This window comes from Aspergillus pseudotamarii, assembly GCF_009193445.1.
Source record: "Aspergillus pseudotamarii strain CBS 117625 unplaced genomic scaffold BDV38scaffold_98, whole genome shotgun sequence".
Classification (NCBI taxonomy): Eukaryota; Fungi; Ascomycota; class Eurotiomycetes; order Eurotiales; family Aspergillaceae; genus Aspergillus; species Aspergillus pseudotamarii.
In genome coordinates this window covers 16,034-42,447 of record NW_022475112.1, presented here as the reverse complement: position 1 = coordinate 42,447, position 26,414 = coordinate 16,034, and the positions used below count along the sequence as shown (strand labels likewise).

Genomic DNA, 26,414 nt, shown 5'->3' with positions numbered 1-26,414 from the left:
TGTTGACCGATTCCCCGCGGTTTAGAGTGTTGACATTTGCCCCTATAATATTCAACGCTTCTGACGCGATCCCATCATGGATGCAATAGAAGATAAGGAGGTAAAACTCCAGCGTGCTTCTGGCGACTTGGTGACGGAATTTTCAGAGAAACTGCCCTCTCTGCTCTGGAAGCCACGAACGGAGAAAGGAGATACCCGAGTTCCACGAAGATGGACACAGGCTGCTAAGACGGAGAGACTCGTAGGCCTTGTAAGTTAAGTTGACAATATCCCCTCAATAAACTGGGAAAAATTGGAAATGTATTGAGTTGCCGTTCGCTAACATGAATTCTTGCTACAGCTGGAGCCTTTTCAAGAATGGCCTCAGCTGTTGGATCCACACCTTCAAACGCTGCTGCCACCTCTGGTTGATGCTTTCTTAGCGTACTTGCTAAAGCACCGCGATAATTATAAGTCAGATAACCCGCAACAGCAGCGGGCACTTTATCCCTTGCCAAGGGCAATATGTAGGCTTCTTTACACTTTTTGCAAAGTGCGTGGGGTCAAGGTTATTAGCAGGTTCTTGAATAATGAGCCCAAGTACCTTGACCCTTTACTCAGGGCTTTTATCGAATGGGATACAGTATCCCAAGGTGATTCAGAAATCGGCTTGTCAGAGGACATTCCTCGACGACTTGTTTGGGAGGAACGCTACGTGATGTTGATATGGCTCTCGCACTTGCTGCTCGCTCCTTTCGACTTGGCGTCTATGTCATCAGACGATATTCCTGTGCCATATGAAAATCTGGATCAACTTAGACCATTACCGGCTGACGTACCAACAGTCTCGAGGTCTCTTCTCTCAGTATCGTTGAACTATGTCAATGTCTCTGGGAAAGAGCGTGAGGCTGCCACTGTGGTTCTTGCACGTCTTGTACTGCGGCGGGACATGCAGGCCCTCGGTCTGCTCACTAATGTGACAGAATGGGCATTTTCCATTGTACAACCTGCAGGGAATTCCGAGCTGCCATCTGTCTATACTTGCATCGGTGTCCTTTCTTTCCTTGCACGCTTGGGTGCTTCAGGTCAGGTTGAGGATTTTGCTCCCTTGATCGTGCCCGTGTTCGAGAAGACGTTACGAACTGCTCAGGGAAACTCAGAAATTTCCCAGATCATTCAATCATCTGCGTTGGCGCGGAAAATTATCATTAAAATCCTCCGTACCATGACAATTATGGCGCTGCAGCTTAGCGAAAGAGCGAATAGCCCCCTGTCGGACGATAAGGTATCTTCCATCTTGGAAGATACCATTGACCACTTTCTGGTGGCTCTTGCTGATAAAGATACGCCCGTGCGATTTGCTGCGAGCAAAGCACTCAGTATAATTACATTGAAGCTAGATCTGGATATGGGTACCGAGGTTATAGAGGCAGTTACCGGTTCTTTGGAGGAGAACATACTCTATGAAAACAGTGATGGCACCATCATAACACCCTTTGAAGCACGCAGTATTGGAATGAACAATACCAAAAGAAACCTGAGCGCTGTTGACGCTCAAAGATGGCAGGGTCTCATACTAACATTGGGTCATTTGCTATTCCGCCGTGCCCCTCCGACTAACCAACTCCTTAATATATTGCAACCACTCGTTTCGGGACTCGACTTTGAGCAGAGATCCTCGACTGGAAGCTCTGTCGGCACTGGGGTCCGTGATGCTTCATGTTTCGGTATATGGGCTCTATCTCGCAAGTATACAACTCAGGAGCTGCTCGCACTGGATGCACAGACAATAAGTACTTCTACGAGCCAAAAGGAGCCAAGCATATTGCAGACGTTGGCTACGGAGTTGATATGCGCCGCTTGTGTGGACCCATCCGGTAATATTCGGAGAGGTGCTTCTGCTGCTTTGCAGGAGTTAATTGGTCGTCATCCTAACACAATCGTTGAAGGTATTCCGCTAGTACAGGTCGTGGATTACCATGCCGTGGCACGCCGTTCACGAGCAATGATTGATGTTGCAAAAGCTACGGCAGACTTAAGCCGTCAATACTGGAGTCCTCTTGTTGAGTCATTGATGCACTGGAGAGGAATTGGTTCGCCAGATGCTGAGTCGAGAAGACAGGCGGCAAATGCGATAGGTGTCCTAAGTACTCATGAAACCTACAAGACGATGAAGATTGTCCTTCAGCGACTGCTCAAGAAAATCTCCAGCCTCCCTCGAGGCGATGTTGAAACGAGACATGGGTGTTTCTTGGCCCTCTCAGCCACAGTAAACGCATTTAACTCCTACCAAGAAATACCATATGAGAACAAAGACCCGTCCGAAGATTTGGAGGTTACCACGCAAATACAACACCTTTGGGATATTTTTAGTTCCCCGCTTGGGCCCACAAAAGAGGACTTGACGCTCCAAGTTCGACGTCCTGAATTGACTGCTGAAGCATCATCACGTCTGGTATACTCCCTTTCTAGAGCGGCTTCTTTAACAAAAGATTCCCATCCATCTCAGCCATCAGTTACTTTGCTTGATAATGCTCGAGAAACCCTCTTACTCTGTATTTCTCGAAGTGAAGACATTGTGATAGAAACTTCTTCAGATGCTATATCGGAGTTGTTCCCTCTTCTACCGCCATCGAAACAAGAAGAGACGATAAATGGCTGGTTTTCGTACATTCATTCTACTTGGAAGTTACCGACTGGCCGCGGCCAGATCTCAGTCCTTGGTGCCATATTCAAGCAAGTTAGGCCTGAAGACGATATGAGGCAGTCAATCATAAAGGAACTGCTACAGTGTGCCGGAAAAGAAGAATTGATTGAGAAGCGAGTAGTAGCTGTAAAGGGTTTGGCCAATGGTGTTCTGCCGTATATAGGTACGTGAATCACAATGCACAGTGAACGATGCTGACCATGTTGCAGATATAACGGATGCTATCTCAGACCATCTTATCGAGTTTTTGAATGATTACACGACAGATAGACGAGGAGATATTGGGTCATTGATAAGACTGGAGGCAATCCAAGCTGCCATGATAGTCCTCCAAAAAGAATCCGGCTCTGCAACTCGCACCTGCCGAGTCCAGAGCATCATCAGTTGTTTATGTCGACTTGCAGCAGAGAAGCTAGACAAAGTCCGCCTTCAAGCTTGGCTTTGCTTGCAGAGCTTCTGGAAGTCCGCCGAAGATTTTCCACCCTTACAGAGGTGGGTGTATATCACACGCATATCCCAGATCCATCGCTGACTGTATCAGACAATATGAACATTTCAGTCACGTATCCCTGCCACACTACTTCCTTCAACTCTTTGAGTTGCAAGCCATCGACTGGTTGCGCCTGCCATTATTCCAAGGAATTGCGACTTCCGCAGTTGCAGGGGCAGAAGGCCTTGTTCGCTCAAGCCGTTCAGCTCTGGTGCAGAGTATCAATAAGTATCAGGCTGAACAGCGGCAAGACATAGTGACCTCCATTATCAAAGATCTCATGGTTGCCCTGAGTGATAACCTACAAGATGACCGCTACGCTATCCCGGTGCTGGAGTTTTTGGCTTTCTTGCTAGATAGCTATATCGGCTCCATCTCCCAACCTTCAGAGTCAAGGTTAGTTCCTCTCTACCCGCCGAATTGAGATAACTCCTCACAGCCCATAGCTATAGAAAATTGTTTGTTCTTGTTCAGAAGGCACATTTCAAATCGTCCAACATAGCGAGATTGGAAGCCGCAATCAAAGTGTATGCGCCCTTGTCAAGGCTGGAGCCGCTACGAGCGGAGGTGTTGAAAAAGATGACCTCAATGCTTCTGCATCCTTTTCCACGGGTATGTCTGCTTAACTTAGCTGGGAGGGATCATTGCGTTAACTGGCCTATAGGTTCGAAATGCTGTTGCAGAATACCTGTTTATAGAGACTACGCTAGAGTCGGTGAAGACCGGAGACTGGACGAGACAGCCCAAGGAACTCAAGGGCCAGGTCGAGGATATGAGGAAAGAGTTAGCTTGTAGATAGACCACATCGCCTTGGACCATGCCGATGCTTGGTATCACAATGTCAAAGAACATGAAAAATGATACTTTAAAAATAGGCAGACTTGGACAATTATGTTCATGATCAAGAAAGCGAAGCACACAGAACGTAATGATAGCTGACATATACCCCCCCAAAAAAAACGGTGTGCATCATCCGTGAATCGAACACGGGCCTCATCGATGGCAACGATGAATTCTACCACTAGACCAATGATGCTTATGCGAAAAAACTAGTGAGTTTTACAATAAATAATCCTACAAGCAAACATCCAAGCCGAATACTCTACCTTCAGAAGTTCCGCAACCCGATCAATCGCAATTACAACACCAGCTCGACGAGCTCCCCAGTCACAAACATGGCGTCAATGACCGCGCCTGCAAGCACCATTCCCCCAAACTCCACGTAAGTTTAAAGCTTCTTTCCCTCATTAAGCCTTCCAACAACGAGGAAAACTAACCCAACAACCACAGAGTTTATGTACGATCCCACCATCACAACCTCCAGCTTACCAAGCGCACGCTCACTAACACCAACTCCCAACCAGGTCCGCAACCTCGAAGAACGAGTCAAAGTCGACCAGCTGAAAGAAGCGCTCCAAGAAATCTTCTCAGAATATGGCAACATCATCGACATCGTCGCGAAGACCAATCTGAAGGCCAAGGGTCAGGCATTTATCGTCTTCGATAGCATTGAGTCGGCTTCAAATGCCATTGATGAGATTAATGGGTTCGAGCTCTTTGATAAGCCGATGGTGCTGGATTTCGCGAAGACGAGGAGCGATGCGACGGTTTTGAGAGAGGGTGGGGAGGATGAATTGGAGGTTCACAAGAGGAGGAGGCTGGCTGAGAAGGGTGCGTTTTTCTTTTTATTTTCTTTTTTTTGGGACTTTCTATCTACGTCCTTTTGTGGATATACGCGGTTGTTTTTTTGTTGGCTGGTTCGAGGCTAATGAGGTAAACAGAACGCAAACAAGCCCATGAGGCCCTCGAAGCTCAAAAGAAGCTCAAGCGCCCCCCCGGCGCCCCCGACTCTACGCGTCCGGCCAAAACTGCCAAGGGAGCTGGTCTCAAGCCCACCAGCGGTGCGACGGCGGCTGTCATCCCCGACGAATACCTTCCTCCCAACAAGATTCTGTTCCTGCGGGACCTCCCCGACACGGCAGACCAAGAGAGTCTTACTGCTGTTTTTGGACGCTTCGAGGGATTCCAGGAAGTCAGATTGGTGCCAGGCAGAAAGGGGATTGCGTTCGTCGAGTACGAGAACGAGTCTGGTGCTATCAGTGCCAAGGAGGCTACCTCGGGGATGCCTATGGGGGAGAGTGGCAAGCCGATCCGGGTTACTTACCAGAGACAATGAGCTGCACGGAGGCAGTTCGGGCAATTGTGAGCAACTTGTTCTGGCGTTGGGGTGGGTTTTATCTGTTTTATTATATTGATTGGAATTCGATACAGAGCTTGAGCTTCCCCTCATGGGCTTTTATTCTTCTTTTTCGTGTCTTTCTCTGTCGAGATTGACATTGTAACAAGTGAGATACAGGAAGGTGAAAATAGTAAATGAATGATACCAATGACAGCTACATGCTAGAAAGTATACTAGTTACAGGGACAGGGGAAAGAAAAGAGAAGGGGAATAAAATTAGAAAATGACATCTGCATCTTCTTGCTCTCCGAGGACATCAGGGGCATCAGGTGCTTGTTCCAATGCCTTTTGGCCCTCTTTCTCTCGGGCGGCTGCCCGGGCTGCCTCAATCTCGGCGTCTGCAGCTGCAGTATCGCGCTGTTTCTTACCTGATACCTTCTTAAGTCGGTAGAACTCTTCTCTGTCAAGTTCGTCGAGTTCGGACATAATGTCTGGTTTATGTTAGCTGCGAACCAAAGCGGATACTAGAAGTCACTGACATTTGATGGTGTTCTCGGTCCGGGGAATGATAACATGCTCACTGGAGGAGAAATTAGTTTGCGGACCTTGGTCTACTAGAAGATGTGCCTTACATGGCGTTTACTGTGAACGAAGTTAGTTAATTAGCATCGACCTACATATAGTAATAGAGTACTCACCTCTCCGATTGACAACCTTGATCACCTCGTCTAGAATTACGAACGCAGTCTGAATATTTGGTGTCAGAGGTGGAATATAAGCGGGAAGCTTCCACACCGTACCTGTAAGCTTGCAAGCTCAACCAAAGTTTCGACCGCGCGAGCATACGTCTCTCGAGACCGTTGAACTTGCTGACCTCCTTTTCCGAGACCAGTTAAGCCAAAGTCGTTAATTCCTTCCTCCGTGTAGCTCTCGAAGTGAGGCAGGAGGACACCGGAGACATTATCTTGTTTGGCGCGTACACGGAATCGTGCTTGCTTGGCTGATTCTTGAATCTGATAGCCGATATCGCCACCAACGGCATAGCTCACTTCGGCCAAAGAAAACGCGGCAATCTGCATGACCCTCCCCATCTTCTGTTTGGCTTCATCGATACGTCGAGTAATCTCTGGCTTGCCATGTCAGTTTAGAATTAATGTGGGGAAATGCGCTCATGGCGTCCACTTACCCCGGAAACGCCTATTGTTCATGACATCTTAGTATGCATATTACAACTGATTCTTGTGTGGTGTACTTACTTGGTCAACGCCTCACTCTTCCTCTTTAGCAAGCTGTGTCCGGTTTCCGCGCCTTTCAGTTTACTCTTCATTACTCCCAGCGACTGGCGAGTCGGGAAGACTGCCTCGCGGCCCTAGGTGAGGAAAAGACATCAACAGTGGGTCCACAAGAGGACCTGGAGCAGAAGGACAGACATACTACTGCACCCGACATGGCTAATAGACTCAAAGAGCACGATCAGCTTGACTTGAGAGGCCACGACAGGGAGCGGCGTAGATGACGATAGGCGATAATGGAGGGGGAGCTTGGACCACCTGCGGCCCGCATGATAGCAGGTCACGTGGGCGTTGCACGACTTCATCTCTGCAGTCTCTCAGACGGCTATCAGCCAACGCGACGAGAAAGCTCTCCAATTCATGCTACACCCCTTTCTTCGGACTCTGTGTTGACCGTGTGAGCCGATCCCGCTCGACTGAGTGGCGACATGCCAGGGACACTCCTGCCCCCGAGATCTCACCGGCAACACGCGCAAATGGATCGCACGTCGGCCTCAGGGCCGGACCTCTATTTGATAGTGAGTTGAGACGTCGGAATTTGGTAGGACAAAGGCTAACTGCACCGTTTGCCTACAGGCCGACCAGGATACTGTATATGAACAGGATCTCCTTCGGGACACCGGCAGTATCAAACCATGGCTTGCTTATATCGAATATAAGCAGCAGCATGGGACGCTCTACGAACAGGCTTTTGTATGTTTCGGTTGCGATTAATCCTGCTGGACGTGCTGCTAATCAATTGCAGGTTATGGAGCGTGCGTGCAAGCAGCTCCCAAGATCTTACAAACTGTGGAAGATGGTACGCTATTTCCTTCAACCCCACCCTGTCGCATTGAAGTTTGCTGATTTGAGTAGTACTTGGAATTCCGCACGAAGCATCTCCAAGGTCGCAACCCGACTATATACCGAGCCGAATACCAGAAGGTCAACGCCCTTTTCGAGCGTGCCCTTATACTCCTCAACAAAATGCCACGGATTTGGGAGCTGTACCTCTCATTCCTACTTCAACAGCCCCTCGTGACACAAACCCGACGTACATTCGACCGCGCACTACGAGCTCTGCCGATCACTCAACATAATAGAATATGGAAACTGTACAAGACTTTCGCGCGTTCCGCTTCCGGCCAGACTGCCGTGAAAATCTGGGCTCGGTACATGCAGATCCACCCGGAGAACGCGGAGGAGTACATTGAGCTTCTTGTGGAGATGGGGCAATATACGGAAGCCGTGAAGCGGTATATGGAGATACTCGACAACCCAAGATTCCAATCCAAGGAGGGGAAGAGTCACTTCCAGCTGTGGACTGAAATGGTGGACTTGCTTGTGTCAAAGGCGAAGCAAATCGAAACAGGTCCGCATGTCGGTATTGATGTGGACGCTATTCTACGCAGTGGAATCGACCGGTTCGCTGACCAGAGAGGTAAATTGTGGGCTGGATTAGCAACATATTGGATCACCAAGGGTAGTTTCGAGAAGGCTCGAGATACTTTCGAGGAGGGCATTACGACGGTCATGACGGTTCGCGACTTTACGCTTATTTTCGACTCCTATGTTGAATTTGAAGAGTCTATTATTGGCAGTTTGATGGAAGCGGCAGCCGTTCGCGCTGATAAAGTTCAATCCGACGAAGAGGCAGATTTCGATCTGGATCTCCGAATGCTGAGGTTCGAACAGCTCATGGACCGCCGACCATTCTTGGTCAATGATGTATTGCTACGACAGAACCCCAACAATGTCATCGAGTGGGAGAAGAGGGTTGCTTTGTGGGGTGACAACAAACAAGAAATCGTCAACACTTACACGGCAGCCATCGCAGCTATAAGCCCGAAGAAGGCTCATGGGAAGTTCTCCGAGCTCTGGGTCAACTACGCCAAATTCTACGAGGGCGGAGGGGATCTGGACACAGCTAGGGTAATTTTTGAAAAGGCCGTGAAGGTCCCCTTCAAATCGGTGGCTGAGCTCGCCGAGACGTGGTGCGAATGGGCTGAAATGGAACTCCGCGGTGAGAACTTCGATAAAGCTGTTGAGGTTATGGCGAAAGCAACGCAAGCGCCGAAAAAATCAACAGTCGACTACTTCGATGAGAACCTGTCACCCCAACAACGAGTTCATAAGAGCTGGAAGTTGTGGAGTTTCTACGTTGATTTGGTCGAAAGTGTCGCGTCGTTGGAAGAGACAAAGAAAGTCTACGAGAGGATTTTCGAGCTACGCATCGCCACGCCCCAAACTGTGGTCAACTATGCCAACCTTTTGGAGGAGCACAAGTACTTCGAGGATTCATTCAAGGTTTACGAGCGAGGGTTGGATCTCTTCAGCTACCCGGTTGCATTCGAGCTTTGGAACCTCTACTTGACTAAAGCCGTGGATCGGAAGATTGGTATTGAAAGATTACGAGACCTCTTCGAACAGGCCCTGGATGGATGTCCTCCCAAGTTTGCCAAGCCGCTCTATCTAATGTATGGCAATCTTGAAGAGGAACGTGGATTAGCCCGTCATGCCATGCGGATCTATGAGCGTGCTACGCGTGCAGTGTCCGACGAGGACAGATTCGAGATGTTTGAGTTCTACATTACGAAGTCTGCATCGAACTTTGGATTGCCTTCCACAAGACCGATCTACGAACGCGCTATTGCGGCATTGCCCGACCAGGAAGCCAAGGAGATGTGCCTCAAATTTGCGGAAATGGAACGACGACTTGGCGAAATCGACCGGGCCCGCGCAATCTATGGCCACGCTTCTCAGTTCTGCGACCCCCGGACGAACGCTCCTTTCTGGCAAAAATGGGAGGCATTCGAAGTTCAACATGGCAACGAGGATACCTTCAAGGAGATGCTTCGTATCAAGAGAAGCGTTCAAGCACAGTACAAGTATGCATTCACTCTTAAGTTGACAACACCATGAATCAAAGCTAACGTTACTGAACAGCACCGACGTCAACTTCATCGCCTCCCAGGCTATTGCTCGAAGTCAACAGCGGACTCAAGACGGCGACGCAAAGGGCGCCGAGGAAGGAGATGTGGATGGTTCGACAGCAGACGCTATGGCAGCCCTCGAACGACAAGCGCGTGCTCCTGTGGGCTTTGTCGCTGCCAGCACAGGCCCCGAAGGTGGAAATCGACCCCCACCACCTGGCCAAGAGCAGCCAGCTGCTCCTGCAAACCCTGACGCTATTGACCTGGACGAAGATATGGACGCCTAGTAAAATACCTTTGCAATTGCTACTTTTGTTTTCCTACTATGGCTTTGGATAGTTGCGCTGGCCGAGTTATCTCAATTATCATCGAACTGATGCATGAATATCACACTCCTTTGCTGTTTCCCTTGTAACAATTATTGTCCTGATATTTCTCCGCAGCCTTTTTGTTTTTCCATTTTCTTTTTTGGGCTGTCCGTCAGGGGGTGCTATCCTCAGCACTTACTTGAATCATGGATATCATCTCTATCTTTTGCTTTTCCTTTGTTTGTGTTATTAACACTATTCGTCTTGGTGGTCTGTGAGATACCTTCGATGGCGTTTCTGTAGACGGAATGGATCCTACATTCTGGTGCTCTGCGGAGTGTCTTGCCTCTATCAGTCTGTACCTATATGAACTGGTTAATCTCCAGTGCCAGTAACCTTCCCATTTGTTTGAGGCTATTCGAAAGACTTTGCCCAGTGTCTTATCTCACGCTGAAGTTCAGTAAGGGGTAACAGGAATGTGCCTATCATGAAAGAATGAGACTCACATGGTTGTCTATTTAGGAGTCTGATATTACGTTACTACCAAATCATACTATAGGCCTAAGGAGCATTCCGTAATGGCTCTGCTTGACTATCAACCATGTACTAACAACATGTATTACATTGTTTCGATAGGAGTATGTAAGTATGGAAACGCATAAACATTAATAATGATAAACGAAACCCTAAGTAAGGTAAAAGCAACATTAACAAACCCCATAACGCAGATATCGCTTCAAAACTTCGGGGATGTGAAAACAAACGAGCAAAAGGGACCCGAGAGATGGAATTGGCTAATCAAGCTGTGCAAAGCATGTTCAATGAAGACTATTACCACGCAGGTTGTTCACAGACCTCAGTAATGAGAGCGCATCTGAAATCTGAGTAACTCGCCCTAAGTTCCAAGATATCCACGTCCTCTGTGAACCCAAAAAGATAGCCTCTCGGATAGCCGGTGCGCTGGAGATTTTTAATGAAGCGTGCGAAAAGCTCCCCAAACTTCGGTGTACAGGTCCTGTGTTTTGATACCAGGGTAGTAGCATGCGCATTCACCAGCTCGATCGTAAGTTTGTCCTCTATACATCTGGTTAGCTAGATCACGATAAGGAGGGGTTCTAGCCACTAACTTAACACCGAAGGAGCAGCATGCGGATCTATTCCATACAGATCCACGAAGACATCATAGTCCTTCCGATCCCCTGAGATATACAGCTCGCTGTCAGCCAAGACGTCCCCACTCGGGACTTCGATGTTCGTGTGAGCAAGGTGTTCCCATTCATCTATCAGGCCACGATCAAGCTTCTGCCACTTGTATCTTGAGAGGAAATAATTCCTTGATGGGTTTGAATTGTCCCTTTCCCCTTCAAGCTCCTTGACTTTCAAGGCTAGCTGATTCTTCTCGCACAACAAATCAGCTACCTTCACCTGGAGTGACTTCACCTTGTAGCGTAGTTTATCGACTTCGTATTCAGTCAACGCAACTTCGTCTCCGAGACCTGACTCGTCATGCAAACGCCCCGTCTCCCACGAATCCTCTTCAGCTGCCCACTCGTGCCCGACACCTGAATCACCGTCCGTATTCTCCAGCTCCGGCATTTCATCCTCGCCGGTCCACAAATGCTCATAGTTGCCATTCTGACAACCATCGATCCCTTCAGCATGCCGCAAGTCTTCATCATTCGGGTCCGCTGGCCAGCCACTTCCTTCCTGATAGGTATCGTCCTGACCAGTTTCACCCAACTCACTTGTCGCGTGATAGGCCTCATTCTGCTTGAGCAACTTTTCAAGCTTCTCTCTCATCTGATCCACCTTCTGGCGCAGTTTGTCGGTTTCACTCGTCTTGTTAGTCATTCCCATGTCCCAGGAGTTTGCGGTTGCGGGACCATGAAGTTTGTCGTCTGCCATTGAGGATTCAGATTTGATTTTCGTTGAAGTTTTTTCTGCTATTCTGAAGGTCATTTCGTTCTCGTTTGTTCGGGGGTGCTGTAGACTGGAGTGTTGAGGATGGTTCTTGGAGGCTTGGATACGAGGGGGAGATTGCTGTTTCTTCAAGTCAGATTTGCGACTCATCAAAATAGAAAGCTGACTTTAGCTTGTCATATACGAGAGAAGGAAACAAGGAAGGCATGAGAGGGGAGAGAAAGAAGAAGAAGAGGGAGTGTCCTTACTGATGTTGGTATTTTACTACAGTACTCTCTTTGTTCAATAAAGAGTAAGAGAACAGGACAAGGTCAGTCCACAAGTAAATGGATGTGTGAAAGTAAAAATACGACTGATTAGGGCATAGCGAAAACAGTCTTCTTGAGATCTCAGAGTGGTATCCATGGTCCGCCAAAAGGCTGCGTATGTACCCAGCTTTTATAGACAACGGTGGGTCTTCGATTGCAGCCTTTATCTATGGGAATGAAGGTGTAATCCGAGTGAATGGCCAAATTGAATAGTTAGATGACAGTTGAATTCCTGCCAGGAGTAAGTAAAGACTAGCTGAGTCATGACAAGGCAGCAATGCTGATAGAAAGACATCATATTCACCGGTGCTTGGAACACTGTCCATGTTATTGGGCTTGGTCCACAATTCTGACGGAAAAACACAGTATAGTTCTAGACTATCACTGATGTTTTTTTTTTTTTTTTTACTCAGATACGAATGAACTTGGTGTGTATAATTCATTACTACACACTTGATGAATGATTCTTGAACTTGATAGGATATTCAATATGATGCCGGGACTTGGAATCAATGACTGTTTAGGTGTACATCGCCAATCCATCAGGTGACTGCCTTTCCCTATTGTGGTCCTTCGTTTGTTATCCCCAAGTTACAAGTCTTTGAGCCAAGGTATCGGAATACTCATGCGCTCTTTACACTTTTCAGACAGTTTGTAAGGACTATAGCTGAAGGCTTAGAGCTTACTAACTACAAGTCCCAATGCCATTAGATTCCTAGACGCATCTCCTCTGCACAGGGCCTAGGAAAGGCAGTGGTTTAGAATAGCGAGAAAAAGTAGATGAAATCTCCGAGATATGCCAATTCGTTACCATAACCCACCCAAGTTCAGCGTAGATAGGTAGACTCATGGCTAAGAAATCCAAGCCATTGTTACCTGAACTATGTCAAACCAGCCCTCACATACCTATCGTAGTATGGACTAGCACACACCTACCACCTACAAGCACAGTGTGCCTTGTGAACATTACAGTGACACCAATGGTAGGGCGTACAGAAGCAAAGTCCATGGGTGCATGACCCATCACATTGTTTCTACTCCAGGCGTTGTGAGTACTGAGGTTGAATATGTTGAAGAATAGAAGGTCTTGTTGGTAGGACATACCTGTCTCTGTTCTGTCCGGCCCTCTCGGTCGAAGGAGTTGGTAGTCGCTAGAAGAGCAGTAGGTATGGGAGTGGGGGGAGGGGTAGGAACATTGTTACTGGCAGTGCTGTCATGATTAAAGGTCTGCGGGGAGAAAGCCAGTACAGTCTTGAGATATAGACTAAGCATGGCGAGGAGAGCGCCAGTAATCTTGATAGAAGGCATACTGCTGGATGGATGCAGACTGTGTTTGGTAGGGATATAAGTGTTGGTGGGTAGAGAAACACAGGAAGAGAGAAGAGAACAAGGCTCAGGATTGTTGAAGTTATATCCATGTCCCGATCCTAGAACATAGTTCAAGTGTCGTAGTTGCATTCGCAGTCAATGAATACAACGCTCGAAGCACAGTATACCTCTTGCCATTCATGTTTGGATATAGATCCATTCACCTATAGTAGTGGTTCACTATCAAGTAAATGAGCCTTTCAAAGCCCCGAGTCTTGATTATATTTCTTCGAGTGAAATGAGTGATGATATACACCGCATATCAAGAGCAATAACCACGCTATTTGTTTTTCCCAATTCCGAATGGACTCAGTATAAGGTTACTTAGCCTCATTAGGTCCGTAAGGGAGGTATTCACAGCATTCCTGGCAACCTGATCATTTTTCACTGCACCAGTCAGACCGAGGCTTGAGAAACGTGAAGACCTCTCTACTCCGTATATCATTTCCTGCGCGTAGGGGTTGCTAGAAATATCAAAAATAAAACAAAACAAAAGTTTAAAGGAAAAATGCTATTAGCATTCACGCCCCATCAGAGTGTATATCGTAGGTGAAAAGAACATTATAGTTAGTTAATTGCAAACGATAACGTAATAACCTGGAAATCTGAATGACTATCTCCTCCGTACTGCCGCTCTCCTTGCTATACCCAATACATTCCTCGCTCTAGACTTGCCGATAAATATTGGCCACAAGAGGCAGACCCACCTACTAATAGTCGTCCTCCAAGTCTCGCTTAGAGCACATCCGCAATGCAATGCGTATTGGCCGAGGTAGATGACTGCCATGAGGCAAAAAGAATACGAGCCTGCAGAACTCATCACATGTGCTAATTAAAGAATATTTCTCCTTTTGGCGCGGCTGAAGCCGGAGATAAGTATCGTTACTTTGGCGATTCCTTCACTAAATTCCAATATGGGAATGAACGCCGGCGCCGCACTTAAGCACTATGCCGATCAACATCTAAAATGCAGCTTGGCAATGATCAGCCGTAAATAACTTCTGTCAAAACTTTCGCTAGAGACCCTGAGAGCTGAACTGTGAGCTCCTTAGGCAGCTTGATGACAAGGCAGGTAAGACTGTACGCAGTAAAAGACCAACCAAGAATCCCTGATGCTATCTGATCTGAGGTAGATGCCGATAGGAAAAATGCAAGACTGTAGCGCACAGACAGGGGGAAGAATGATCCGGCTGGTTAAGAGTAGAAACCACCAGGCGTTGTAGAGATCGGCTCTACTAGGGCTATAGCCGGCTAGTCTTGGTACGCTACAACGAGCAGGGATCGGTATGCTTCTACTGATCAGCTATGTCTTGTCTCCCCTTTTGAGGGGCGAGAACGTCTTTTTTTTTAAAAAAAAAAAAATAAAATAAAATAAAATAAATAAATAAATAAAAATAAGAATAATAATTCATATATATAAAAGAAGTCGTCCAGAGTCCTTTCCCTCTGGAGCAACATGCACACTATCTGATTTTCAATCATGTTTGTTCGTCAGTTGTTGGGCCTTTTGGCCATGGGCACTGGCCTGTCTACGGCTGTTAATCTCACTGGATACAAGTATGTGGTTGTGGGATCTGGGGCAGGTGGTGGCCCATTAGCTGCTCGTCTGGCCCTCGCAGGACATAAGACTCTGCTGATTGAGGCCGGTGATGATCAGGGTCTGAACCTCAACTATTCTATTCCTGCCTATTCCGCAAAGGCCTCGGAGGATGAGGAGATGTCCTGGAACTTCTTCGTTCGTCATTACGCAGATGAGGAGAGACAAGCCCGGGACTATAAAACAAGCTACGAGACTCCGGATGGTGAAATCTATACCGGTCTCAACCCACCGGAGGGCTCAACCATGAAGGGGACCCTCTATCCTCGTACGGGAACCCTAGGTGGTTGCACTGCCCATAATGCCTTGATCGCAATCTATCCTCACCAGTCCGACTTCGAAGACATTGCCACCCTTACCGGTGATAGTTCTTGGTCTCCGGCTAACATGCGCAAGTACTTTGCCAAGTTAGAGAATAACAACTACCTCCTCCCTGGACAGAAAGGCCATGGCTACGATGGCTGGCTCCATACCGAGACCGCCCCACTCAGCCTGGTTTTGGAGGATCCCCAGCTTCTCAGCTTGCTCTTGGGCGGTGCCTTCGCTCTCGGTAACCATACAAACACCATCTTCAACGTTGGAACTCTTCTTGCCGGTGATGCGAATGCCGACAAGAAAACCCGCGATACCAAGCCGGGTTATTATCAGATCCCGATTTCGACCAACGACGCCCACCGGAACGGACCCCGCGAGTTCATCCTCGCTGTCCGTGATGCTAAGAACGATGATGGCAGCAAGAAATACCCATTGGACGTGCGCACCAACTGCTTCGTCACCAAGGTGACTTTCGATGAGTCTAAGAACCCACCCCGTGCTACCGGCGTCGAATTCCTCGATGGACAACACCTCTACCGCGCCAGCCCCCTCGCAAACGACTACTCGAAGGGTACCCCAGGTACAGCGCAGGCCTCGCACGAAGTCATTGTCGCAGGCGGCGTGTACAACTCCCCTCAACTCCTCAAACTGAGCGGTATCGGCCCAGCCGAGGAGCTCCAGAAGTTCGGAATCAAGGTTATCTCCGATCTACCGGGCGTAGGAACCAACCTGCAGGACCACTACGAGATCACTGTGCAGGGCCACGTCCCCAAGGACTGGGCCGTCCTGGACGGCTGCACCTTCAGCGAGAATGGCGAAGCCGACCCCTGCATCGACCGATGGGAAACCCCCACCCCCATCCTGAAAGACCGGGGCATCTACTCCTCCTCTGGACTGGCGGCGACAATGTTCTATAAGAGCAGCGTAACGGCCGACGACTCCTACGATGTGTTTGTCTTCGGTGGTCCAGTCAATTTCCGTGGTTACTTCCCCAACTACAGTATCAATGCCACCAGTGAGCATGACTGGTTTACCTGGGCCATTTTGAAGGGTCATCCCCGTAACTCCGCGGGGAGCGTCACTCTCCGGTCTGCTGATCCGCTCGATATGCCCGATATCGTGTTCAACTACTTCGACACTGGTGTGGGCGACTATGATGCCGATTTGCAGGCGTTGTATGAGGCCGTTGAGCTTAGTCGCGAGGCGTTTGATCGTCAGCTCGTGGAGGTCACTGAGGTGCTTCCTGGTGCTGATGTGAAGACCAAGGAGGATATCCAGCAGTATGCGAAGGATACGGCTTGGGGACACCATGCTTCTTGTACGTGCCCTATTGGTGCGGACGATGACCCGATGGCTGTTCTGGACGCGAAATTCCGGGTCCGTGGTGTCAGTGGGCTTCGAGTGGTTGATGCTTCGGTTTACCCCAAGATTCCTGGTACCTTCACGGCTGTTTCAACTTATATTGTCGCTGAGAAGGCGGCTGATGAGATTCTGTCCGAGTTGAACTAGACTCTGAGTCAATAGTGTGGAGCGTTCTATGCCTAGCATAACGTTGTATATACTGCGCAAGTAACATTCCTGTAATTATGAGTTTGGAAGTACGTCTTATAATACCAACGCAAACATACCCGTGTGAGATTTGAGTCCAGATCGTCGAGCGACGCATTATCTGGTGTCCGAGGTCGTCGCTTTACCTGTAGAGGTAAATCCCAAAGCTAGAGGAACATCAGTTACCTGCTTCAGAGACAGATCAAGCTCCTAGTGAATGAGTCCCATTTGAACCACAAAAAGCGGAGGTATGAGTTTCATGTGTTCGCCGAATATGTAACATTGATAGAGAGATACAGATTTATGTAGATCATTAGAGATTCTTATATGATGTTTGTGAAACATTAGGGGTTGGGTTTTCGGCTGCATATCAGCAGTAACAATAGGAGAATCCACGATTAACACTCAATAACGCCATGGACAAGTCCCCGTAAACAATGATCTATGCACGTAGCGTCATTCACGAAATGAACGTCGACTCGGAGAACATGACACCCTCCTCGGAGACTTCTTCATCTCCGACCTTCAACTTCAGTGCAAGCTTCTCTTGGGGAGCGAACTAAATCCTAGTTAGCGTAACTCGTCATCGTACGTGGCACAGCCTTACCTGGAAGATGTACGGCCGAGTGCCGGCGACACTACCGGCGATGGTTTTGATGAAGCCTGGCACCTCCGCCATAACGTCAATACGGTCCAATCTCCTGCCGAGTGCGCCATCGAGCTCCGCATGAACAGCCTTATCATCTTTCGACTTGCCATCCCAAACCCACTTGATGGATTTCGGCTCGGGCCAGTCGCTATCCTGATCCTGGGATGCCTCGGTATGGGTAGCCGAGTTGGTCACACCGGCGTAAATGATCTCTCCGTCTTTAACGATTCCGCCAACGTTCACCACGGTCGATCCATATGATGGGGGTGTTGTGAACTCCATCATGACGGCGGTGTATGTGGGAGTCTGGAAGTTGACGAAGTTCCACCGTGCAGCTACTTTGAGATTAGAACACTGATTGTTCAACTGCTTCTTGTAAGGCATCACTCACCAGCATGATGCGGCTTCATGCCTTGAAGACCATGAATGAACATGGCGCGGCCCTTGAGGTCGTAAGTTTGCTCCTTGGTGGTGATCGTTCCTTCAACACCACAACGGGGCCAGAATGCGTGGCTCATCGAGCCCCAGGGATTCTGGGCGTCTGTACCGAAGTAGGAAGTGCCATCTTTTCCAATGACGAAACCAGGGGAAGAACGATTGAAGGTGATGTTCACTAGACAGTCTTCGTTTACGGCAGATTTCAGTGTGTAGGAATCCCCCTCCTCATTGAGCGTTAGAGAGAGATTATCGGCTCCAAAGGAAAGCATGCTCTCATCGAACATAAAATTGTACAAGGGATCCGAGTACCACTTGTGGGGGGCATCTCCAGTAAGGTTGAAGATCTTCGCGTTGAACTGGGCGGTGGTGTGGATGCCACTATCACAAGCAAGAGAGGTTAGAGAAGACGGAGACAGCTTCGGTCAGGAGGAAGAGATCTAGGATACGGAGATATTGTCCGGTGCAGTGAGAAATAGCCTTACACAATGTTGCTGTAGATGATCTGCACAAAAACTAAGGTGCCATTGTCGGCCATGATATAAAAGGTCTTGGTCTCGACATTGGTATATTGGTAGGCGCGCCAACGCAGATCCTCCTTAGAGAGAACAGTGTACGGCACTTCTTGTGCTTGTTGGGCAACAGATCGAATCGCCTCAGGGCCATAGATCGGCTCCTGCGTACCCGCAACACTCGCGAGGCTAGCCGTAGTGTGAAAGATTAGCACGGTTGGATCTAAGGCCCACCAGGATGGAAAATATGAGAGGAAATGCGTACGTTGATTTGAGCCAGTTCATGATGGGCTTAAAGGGAGATGGAAGTGACGGGTGTAAGTAGAGTTAAAGTGGTGGAGGGAGAGGGAAGAGAGAGAGAGAGAGAGAGAGTAAAGGAAAGTGTAGGTGAAGGGAAAGGAAATCGATAGCGCGCGGGGAGAAAGAGGCAAAGGGGGGCAACTCAATAGCTTCTGACGATAGCAAAGAAATCAATATTGACAGGGGAAAAATGAGATAGCAACTCGAATCAAGTACAGTACGAAAGCTCTAAAAATTACAAATTATCCAAGGAAGCCAGATGGAATAACCAGATCGAGAATGGGACTCATTTAATCATACATGCATTCATATGTATTCGATTTCATAAATCAATACAATGTTTTAATGACGTCCAGCATTTCATTTCGTTTCGTTTCTTTCGCTTGCGGTTAATACGGTAAGTAATTCCGTCTCCGCGGCGCCATTCCGAATTTAGAACTCTCCAAAACTCTGGGACCGCAAAAAGACCTCTGCCTATACAATTCATTCTATTCAGTTCATAGATACCATTGACTTACCGCTACTCCTTTCCACATTTATTCTCCCACCGAGAACTACTCCTGATTCACCATGGCGAAAAAAGCATTGGCCAAAGATCAAATTGTGAAGCTCATTGTGGGTGCTGGACAGGCCAGTCCCAGTCCCCCAGTTGGTCCGGCACTCGGTAGTAAGGGTGTCAAGAGTATGGATTTTTGCAAGGTACGTCACGGGGAGGGAACAGGGATTGGAGCTCAAAGATACATCAAGGAGCTACAGCAGTCCAAGTTGATATTTACGGGGGATGATAATGATCCAGTTCTCTCACTAATAGTTTCCAATAGGAATTCAACGCCCGAACCGCACATATCAACACTGGAGTACCCGTTCCCGCGCGTGTCACTGTTCGTCCGGATCGCTCTTTCACATTTGATCTCCGAACCCCCACGACAACCTGGCTGTTGCTACAGGCTGCGAACGTGGAACCTCGTAAGAATCGCATACGTGGAGCCATGAACCCAGGCCACGAGATCGTCGGCAAGGTGTCCCTGAAACATGTGTACGAGATCGCGCAAATCAAGCATTCCGAGACGAGACTATCGGGACTGAGCCTGCAGGGGCTATGCAAGAGCGTCATTGCCCAGGCGAAGTCCATTGGCATTCAGGTTGTTCCCTAAATGGGAGGGGGACGAGTTCGACTGTATATTTATTTGACATCCCTGATGCTGTGCGAGTGCTGCGACTACTGCCGTGAATTATGATACTGGCGTTCTTGGGTATGGAGTCTGTTTTCAATTGTACTATAAGAATTGCATGTGATATAGAAAGCGTTGTCAGATACCTGAAGCATCTGCACATGGGTCAGGCCTTTCGAGGCGTGAGACAGATGAAGCTAGCCATCTATGTGCCGTCGTCGGCTTTCTGATCTGAGCAGCACAAAATCATGATTGGGCACCTTGATAGCCGAAGTTGATGTAAAATCATTCTGTGACGTCTATTCCAGACCGAGCAGGGATGGATATGCATATATCTCTTTACATCCCTTTCCCATGATGGCAGAAAAATAAGGAGTCAAACGATATACATTACACGATGAGTAAACCCAATAAAACGAAATAAGAGGAAAGTACTCCGTAACAGGGGAAAAATCAAATAAAATTAAAATTAAGAAACTAAAGTAAAAAAAGTCAGAAACCATTACGACAATGATGATAAAATTAATCAGGGGCAGAATGAAAGGGACCTCGAGAAAAGAGACGTAAGGGATCAAACCGAACAAGCGCCAAGAGCAGACATCAATTGCGGATCCTTTCTTGTCACCAAGGATACTAAGTACATACTGTGTACGGAGTACTAAGGACAACGAATTTTCTCCTGATAGACATTCAAGGTAATAAGAGGGTCAGAGGTTCTTGCTTGGCAGCTATTTGGCCTACGCAATCAGTTCAATTATTGCCTCCTAGACAGGGGAGTAACCTTCGATGATGATCACCTGGCAGGCAGAGAGTATTGCCCAAATGAGATAGGATAGACTGCGAAGCACTACATAGTAAAGTGCGAATCCCCACATTCCTCACCCTTTTCCTAGAGTCTATTCTTGACATGCTTTTGGTCGGAGGTTGGGGTCATAAACTCAAAAGAACGTTTGTCTACATTACAGTAGACTGCGTATGTATCTAGAAGAACCCGTACCAAGTGGATAATGATCAAAGAGGCTCATGGGGAGCCCGCAGCTGGTGGACGGAGTGGGTATCAATTAACATGTTAGGAGTCAGGACTCCGAACCTTTTGCTGATTACCTAATACATTCCACGCACGACCCTCAACAAGCGACCGTTATAGCGATAGTTGAGGAAGCAGACTCAAGAAATCTGGATGTTATTAGTAGTAAGATGACAGAAGGAAGATTCTGGATGACTCTTTCATTTGTGGTATTTAACTAATTGTTCACATTGATTGCTAAAAGGAAAAACAAACAGGGCAAATCTGCAGGGCTGCCAAGCTAACCGAGTCTGGAAACCTTCCAGATCAGGTCCATCCGTGACTAAACCCGGCAAGGAATGCGTCCCAAAGCGGTGACCCATGCCCCACTCCGTCGAACAGCTGGATGGGTTAGATGAGGTAATATGACCAGTATGAACCAAGAAACCGGTGGCGGGAAGCTTTCCTGTCAAAATTTACTCCGTACGAGATAAAGTAGAGAGTGGAATGTCTAGATACCAATCTACCTCCGTACAGTACAGTACTGTGAGTAGCCGACCGACTCTAGCGGTACGTCAAGTGGTGGCGGATCAGCCGAGTAGCCGTGAATTTAACTAACTCTGACTATGCAGCAGAATTCCGCGCCAGATGAGATCCAGAAACATATAGCGGGGTAGACGGTCAGCCACCATGGACGGAGTTGGAGGGCCGATCGGGAGGGGAGGGTCTGGAAGGGGTGTTGTTCTCCAATCCTGTTCGCGGACGCTTGCCGGTATTATTAGTCTGAGGTCAGTAGTACCGATATCGACCACATCTGGCTCATCCTTGAGGCCGAATGGCTTCCCAAGGCTGAGTATATTTGCTAAGTAGTACTAAGGTTGGTTGTAATTCTTATGACTATTATTTATTTACTGTTTCTATTTCTTTTCGTAATGCAACAGGAAGTTGGTGCATAATTGCGAGGACATGGAGGAATTGACAGCTGTAAATGGAAGACTTGGCTTCAAATCCACCAGGTCACATGGTAATTCATCTCAGTATTGCTCATACCAAGAGAAAAGTAATGAATTCCCAAGAGAATAATGATGACGACTCTGTATTTAACTGTCATATACCGTTGACCGTCTCCGCCAGATTCCGAAGCGATTGACAGTTTCAAATCCAATCTTCTCAGCACGGGCAAACGGTCAGTCGAATCTCAGCAATTGATTTATTACTGCCCTGCATAAACTTTTTTTTTTTTCCCTTTCCTTTTGCCTTTTTTCTTTTTTACTTTTTTTTCTTTTCTTTACTTTTCTTTTCTAATTTTTACTTTTTCTCTCCCGCTTTGTCCCCGACCACTTTTCTCTCCAGGACGAAAGCGACTGACCTTTTCCAGAAAAACCAAGGGGAATTATCTTTTCTCCTTCGACTGTTGGAGGTCAATCAATCAATCTACCTTGGACTGATCCGCTTGAATGGTCCAGGCGTTTTGCGAACCCACCACCCCAGCTACGAACTAATCTATTCTGCCACTAAACTAATCCTCCTCCGTCCGGCGCCGCTATTGCCGCCGGCGTCATTTTCTGGCTCCAAACCCCAAACCCGCTGCACCTGCTTTCTTTCTTTCCCTCTCTCTCTCTCTCTCTCTTTTCCTCGTCTGGTGGATCTTTCCCCTCGACTCCGGCCCCCTCCGTGCATCCCACTCCTCTTCTGCTAGTTCTTGTCAGTAACTTTGACGATAAGAGGCGTAAGGACTATCCCCGGTGTCTCTTTAACCATCCTCTCGGTTCTCTGCCGTTTTCGAATGGGTCCAGTTTTCCTTCCGCCTAATGTTTTGTGAGTAACAACGGCAACGGATCTTGCATACGAAATCCTCCGCGCATTTCCACCTCAGTCCCTCTCGCTCGTTGGTTGCCTCCGGGCTACAATATACAGCCACATCCACCTCCGGAGAATAAGTAAAAAGAAAAAGTTATCCTATCATAACTGTTGGATTTAGTTATCGCTATTATCATCGGCCAGCCTATCACTTAAAGCCGTGGAGGGGCATGTGTCCCGCAACATAATTTTGGGGAGTATGACGTCTGAAGCCACCGGTTTCACCCATGCGAACAACATGAATTCCGGTATGCAGCGCCCCTCACCACCGTCAGCCGAGAATAAGTATTGTATACTGATACCATTGATTTTGTCACTAGACACTTTGACCACTCAGCAACCTGTCGCAGCGCCAGCTGGGCAGGGGGCGAGTTCTGCTGATCAGGAGAACAAGTCTAAAACACAACCAAGCCAAGTCCGCTTCTCTTCGACAACGGAGGAAATTGAACCGTCGGCCGCCACTGGTAGCCCTGGATCAAGGCCTGTCGAGACCCCCAAGCAAGTGGATGACTTACAATCGTTAGCGGCTAGCCTACAAAGATCCCAATTACAAGAGTCTCGGCTGGGGAGTTTCTCATATGACCCCGTCTCTCTACCTTCTTCAAGGGTATGTATTCAGGGTATCTGCTGGCATGTGGGCTGCATATATTCTGCAAGGAACCATCCTCGCATCGGCCCGCCCGAATTGAGGGGAGCGAAAGAGGCTGATCGCTATATTGTCCCTTACAGGTTGCGTCCCGAGAATCAAGCGATCGCAGTACACGAGGAGCTAATGGATCCGGTTTGCCGTCTCCCCATGCCTCCCCACCGGTGTCCGTGATGCAATCGCCACCACTTACACCCGCGGCCACCCATTCGCGTGAATCCAAAACTAATGGCACTTCCTCGATGCTGAATGCTACAGATCGAGGAACCGGCACAAATTCAGCGGCAATGACCCCAGAGACGTCTCCACCCACAGGCGGGTCCACGAAGAGCCAAGCGCCCCAAAGCGCCCCAACTTCGCGGCCTGGTTCGACCGACCACCTGGCGAAGCAAGGCAATGTCTCGCAAACATCGTCTCACCCTCAGAATGGAGCAAAACATCGGGCGCAGTTCTTCATTGGACCGGATGTCAGCTCTCAAGAAGAAAGCCCGCCAACCACCCCTAGGGTCGACTACACTCCTCCTGGCGCCATCACACCGGTAGGAGAACCGGATGATCCATACGCTCGCAGCAAGCGTCCCCCTCAGCCTAAGAACCTTTCTCAGCTCGATCAGCGGTTTATTTTTGGCGGCCGTGACTTTAAACGGCGTGCACAGACGTCGTTCGGCCGTCCATCGACCCCCCGGTCTGCAAGCGCGAGTGATCTGAAGGCAAGCGAACGGCAACGTAGTGGGTTTTTCGGCAGCAAGAAGGACTCCAAGCAGCAGGAACCCGAGGGTAAGCATCATGGTCATATGGCGGAGCTCAAGCGATTCTTCAAGATGGGTCATCACAAACACAAGCGCGCCGAGTCGCCATCATCGGCAGTGAAACGGTCGAGCAGGTCCTCTGGGAAGAGCACGCCGTACCAAATGGCACCCGACAGCGTCCCGTTTGCCGATGATCATGGGCTCAATTCCAAGTATGGGAAGTTAGGGAAGGTTCTTGGATCCGGGGCCGGTGGCTCTGTTCGGTTGTTGAAACGTAACAGCGACGGTGTGACTTTTGCCGTGAAACAGTTTCGGGACCGTCACTCGTGGGAGACATTGAAGGAATACTCGAAGAAAGTCACAGCAGAGTTCTGCATTGGGTCAACTTTACACCATGGCAACATTATTGAAACCCTTGATATCATCCAAGAAGGAAACCATTGGTATGAGGTCATGGAATACGCTCCATTTGACCTTTTTGCGATTGTTATGACTGGCAAGATGCAGAAAGAAGAAGTTGCATGCTCCTTTAAGCAGATCCTCAGCGGAGTGGCATATCTACACGGGATGGGCTTGGCCCACCGGGATTTGAAATTGGATAACGTGGTTGTCAACGAGCATGGCATTATGAAGCTAATTGACTTCGGGAGTGCTGTTGTTTTCCGGTACCCTTTTGAGAATGATATTGTTCCTGCTTCAGGTGAGTTTGGCAGTTATGCTCGTAAAGGAACATTTTTTGAACTTACAAATCCATTCAGGAATCGTGGGTTCCGATCCGTATCTTGCCCCAGAAGTATATGATGAGAAGAAATATGACCCGCGCCCTACAGATATCTGGTCTTTGGCTATTATCTTCTGCTGCATGAGTTTGCGGCGATTCCCTTGGAAACAACCCCGAGTTAGCGATAACTCCTATAGACTCTTTGTGTCCTCCCCTACCCCAGGAACTCCGGTGCCAGATGCTGATCCGAAACGCCATCGACCCATCAAGTCTGCACCTGATCTCTCTTCATCTGCGCGGGAAAGCCAGTCCTCGGAATCGAAGAATGGAGGGCCACCACCAGAACACTCTAAAGGCCAGGATGCGCCAAAAGCCCAACCGAAACCGGAATCAACCACCCAAGACGAAAATCGACCCCCAGAGAGCCCTCAGGAGAAGACACCTAGCGACAATCAGAAAAATGGTAGTATTGACAACAAGCCTAAACGCACAACCAGCAAAGAGGCACCCCCACTTCCTCCCGGTGCGGCGCCGCCGTCAGGACAGCGTCAGGAAGTTATCAAGGGCCCATGGAGGCTTTTGCGGCTCCTGCCTCGTGAAAGCCGTTATATCATCGGCCGGATGCTCAAGGTGAGCGTGAAAGATCGAGCGATCCTCGATGATGTCTTGACCGATGAATGGATTCGAAACATCGATGCCTGTCGACAAGAGGTCTCTGGGGAGGTTTACAGGGCTCCGGGCCATACACACATTCTGGAGCCACCTTCTCCAAGCCCTGCAGTGGCCAGTAAGGCCAAATAGGCCTATTACTTTTAATACCAACTAATACTCTTCATGGTCCATTTTCCAATCCAAGACCTATGTTTCCATATTGCTTTATCGCTCCCGGTTGTTCTCGAGTCGTGATACACTTTTATGAACTCCTACAGTCAAGTTATTGCTCAGGGCATATTGCCCCATGGTGGTCTTCTGTCGCTCTTTATCCGTTTTGTACGGTTCGATATAGGTCATGAGGTCAATATTCTCTATGCTACCTCAGTTGTTTTGATTATCCCCTTTCACTCTCCCTAGGCTGGGAAGAGGGAGCAAATGCTTCCGCTCCATCTTTCCTCCCCCCCCCCCTTCCTCGGGCGTTGTTATACAGGCGTTTCTGGTCGGTCGTGTGAAACGGAGCTACTCGGGCGATTAACCTTCCCAGCAATCAATGGCTGGCTGTTAGATCTCTATTGCCCCTTTCGACTTGTTTTCATTTCTACTTTGGCTTCGATATTTCCTATGCAGTATTATATCGTGCATCTGGCTCGGTTCAAGAGTCGTCTCATCCTTCGGTCTGCTCATTCATTTCACATGCCCCTAATTGTATTCATCAAGCAAAAACTAGCCAGGTAGATACTATAAGTAAATGAACTAAAGAAGCATTAGCAAACAAAAAAAAAAAAAA

At 48.3% G+C, this 26,414-nt stretch overlaps 9 protein-coding genes and 1 non-coding gene across 10 annotated transcripts; 6 read left to right on the top strand and 4 right to left on the bottom strand.

The window, feature by feature from the left end:
• Positions 1-76: 76 nt before the first annotated feature.
• Positions 77-5,352, top strand: BDV38DRAFT_288328 (tubulin folding cofactor D C terminal-domain-containing protein; the record flags this gene model as incomplete). The annotated part of the gene is made up of 10 exons (XM_032061016.1): positions 77-250; positions 341-2,849; positions 2,896-3,178; positions 3,228-3,572; positions 3,623-3,788; positions 3,841-3,959; positions 4,258-4,398; positions 4,467-4,473; positions 4,541-4,847; positions 4,958-5,352. The coding sequence occupies 10 exons, from the start codon at positions 77-79 to the stop codon at positions 5,350-5,352; spliced, it is 4,446 nt and encodes a 1,481-aa protein (XP_031907885.1).
• Positions 4,142-4,212, bottom strand: BDV38DRAFT_t233. The gene has a single exon. It is a non-coding gene; the product is annotated as a tRNA-Gly (tRNA).
• A 196-nt stretch (positions 5,353-5,548) lies between the features above and the next one.
• On the bottom strand, positions 5,549-6,859 carry BDV38DRAFT_229727 (H(+)-transporting V1 sector ATPase subunit D). The gene is made up of 8 exons (XM_032052918.1): positions 6,790-6,859; positions 6,612-6,724; positions 6,542-6,552; positions 6,156-6,481; positions 6,054-6,102; positions 5,988-5,997; positions 5,895-5,935; positions 5,549-5,846 (listed from the first exon to the last, which is right to left on the bottom strand). Exons 1-8 carry the CDS (start codon positions 6,802-6,804, stop codon positions 5,632-5,634), a joined length of 780 nt encoding a protein of 259 aa, XP_031907884.1. The 5' UTR covers positions 6,805-6,859; the 3' UTR covers positions 5,549-5,631.
• A 12-nt stretch (positions 6,860-6,871) lies between these two features.
• Positions 6,872-10,488, top strand: BDV38DRAFT_263190 (mRNA splicing protein SYF1). Its single transcript, XM_032056165.1, has 5 exons — positions 6,872-7,165; positions 7,224-7,340; positions 7,393-7,446; positions 7,503-9,514; positions 9,573-10,488. The coding sequence occupies exons 1-5, from the start codon at positions 7,076-7,078 to the stop codon at positions 9,844-9,846; spliced, it is 2,547 nt and encodes an 848-aa protein (XP_031907883.1). The 5' UTR covers positions 6,872-7,075; the 3' UTR covers positions 9,847-10,488.
• Positions 10,489-10,698: 210 nt separating this feature from the next.
• On the bottom strand, positions 10,699-11,910 carry BDV38DRAFT_297485 (uncharacterized protein; the record flags this gene model as incomplete). The annotated part of the gene is made up of 3 exons (XM_032063126.1): positions 11,287-11,910; positions 10,995-11,256; positions 10,699-10,943 (listed from the first exon to the last, which is right to left on the bottom strand). Exons 1-3 carry the CDS (start codon positions 11,824-11,826, stop codon positions 10,699-10,701), a joined length of 1,047 nt encoding a protein of 348 aa, XP_031907882.1. The 5' UTR covers positions 11,827-11,910.
• A 3,022-nt stretch (positions 11,911-14,932) lies between these two features.
• BDV38DRAFT_229677 (GMC family oxidoreductase) lies at positions 14,933-17,203 on the top strand. Its single transcript, XM_032052916.1, has one exon. The coding sequence runs from the start codon at positions 14,944-14,946 to the stop codon at positions 16,882-16,884; it is 1,941 nt and encodes a 646-aa protein (XP_031907881.1). The 5' UTR covers positions 14,933-14,943; the 3' UTR covers positions 16,885-17,203.
• On the bottom strand, positions 17,009-18,804 carry BDV38DRAFT_297483 (survival factor 1 family protein; the record flags this gene model as incomplete). The annotated part of the gene is made up of 5 exons (XM_032063125.1): positions 17,009-17,482; positions 17,531-17,907; positions 17,964-18,388; positions 18,493-18,708; positions 18,785-18,804. 5 exons carry the CDS (start codon positions 18,802-18,804, stop codon positions 17,384-17,386), a joined length of 1,137 nt encoding a protein of 378 aa, XP_031907880.1. The 3' UTR covers positions 17,009-17,383.
• A 337-nt stretch (positions 18,805-19,141) lies between these two features.
• Positions 19,142-20,132, top strand: BDV38DRAFT_229690 (mitochondrial 54S ribosomal protein uL11m). The gene is made up of 2 exons (XM_032052917.1): positions 19,142-19,518; positions 19,641-20,132. Exons 1-2 carry the CDS (start codon positions 19,390-19,392, stop codon positions 19,971-19,973), a joined length of 462 nt encoding a protein of 153 aa, XP_031907879.1. The 5' UTR covers positions 19,142-19,389; the 3' UTR covers positions 19,974-20,132.
• A 2,735-nt stretch (positions 20,133-22,867) lies between these two features.
• BDV38DRAFT_229644 (putative protein kinase) lies at positions 22,868-25,918 on the top strand. Its single transcript, XM_032052914.1, has 4 exons — positions 22,868-23,105; positions 23,178-23,464; positions 23,587-24,952; positions 25,011-25,918. The coding sequence occupies exons 1-4, from the start codon at positions 23,057-23,059 to the stop codon at positions 25,772-25,774; spliced, it is 2,466 nt and encodes an 821-aa protein (XP_031907878.1). The 5' UTR covers positions 22,868-23,056; the 3' UTR covers positions 25,775-25,918.
• BDV38DRAFT_229650 (uncharacterized protein) lies at positions 25,836-26,414 on the top strand. The gene has a single exon (XM_032052915.1). The coding sequence runs from the start codon at positions 26,063-26,065 to the stop codon at positions 26,360-26,362; it is 300 nt and encodes a 99-aa protein (XP_031907877.1). The 5' UTR covers positions 25,836-26,062; the 3' UTR covers positions 26,363-26,414.

Excerpts from the sequence above, each read along its gene's own strand:
- BDV38DRAFT_229727 (XM_032052918.1), bottom strand. Across the intron at positions 6,103-6,155 it reads TTGAGCTTGCAAGCTTACAG|ACTGCGTTCGTAATTCTAGA; the intron begins GTACGGTGTGGA and ends CCAAATATTCAG. Across the intron at positions 5,847-5,894 it reads GACCGAGAACACCATCAAAT|ACATTATGTCCGAACTCGAC; the intron begins GTCAGTGACTTC and ends AACATAAACCAG.
- BDV38DRAFT_263190 (XM_032056165.1), top strand. The coding sequence starts at position 7,076 with ATGCCAGGGACACTCCTGCCCCCGAGATCTCACCGGCAACACGCGCAA. Across the intron at positions 7,341-7,392 it reads CGCTCTACGAACAGGCTTTT|GTTATGGAGCGTGCGTGCAA; the intron begins GTATGTTTCGGT and ends AATCAATTGCAG. Across the intron at positions 7,447-7,502 it reads CTTACAAACTGTGGAAGATG|TACTTGGAATTCCGCACGAA; the intron begins GTACGCTATTTC and ends TGATTTGAGTAG.
- BDV38DRAFT_229677 (XM_032052916.1), top strand. The coding sequence starts at position 14,944 with ATGTTTGTTCGTCAGTTGTTGGGCCTTTTGGCCATGGGCACTGGCCTG.
- BDV38DRAFT_229690 (XM_032052917.1), top strand. The coding sequence starts at position 19,390 with ATGGCGAAAAAAGCATTGGCCAAAGATCAAATTGTGAAGCTCATTGTG. Across the intron at positions 19,519-19,640 it reads AGAGTATGGATTTTTGCAAG|GAATTCAACGCCCGAACCGC; the intron begins GTACGTCACGGG and ends AGTTTCCAATAG.
- BDV38DRAFT_229644 (XM_032052914.1), top strand. The coding sequence starts at position 23,057 with ATGACGTCTGAAGCCACCGGTTTCACCCATGCGAACAACATGAATTCC. Across the intron at positions 23,106-23,177 it reads TGCGAACAACATGAATTCCG|ACACTTTGACCACTCAGCAA; the intron begins GTATGCAGCGCC and ends TTTTGTCACTAG. Across the intron at positions 23,465-23,586 it reads TCTCTCTACCTTCTTCAAGG|GTTGCGTCCCGAGAATCAAG; the intron begins GTATGTATTCAG and ends TGTCCCTTACAG.
- BDV38DRAFT_229650 (XM_032052915.1), top strand. The coding sequence starts at position 26,063 with ATGCTTCCGCTCCATCTTTCCTCCCCCCCCCCCTTCCTCGGGCGTTGT.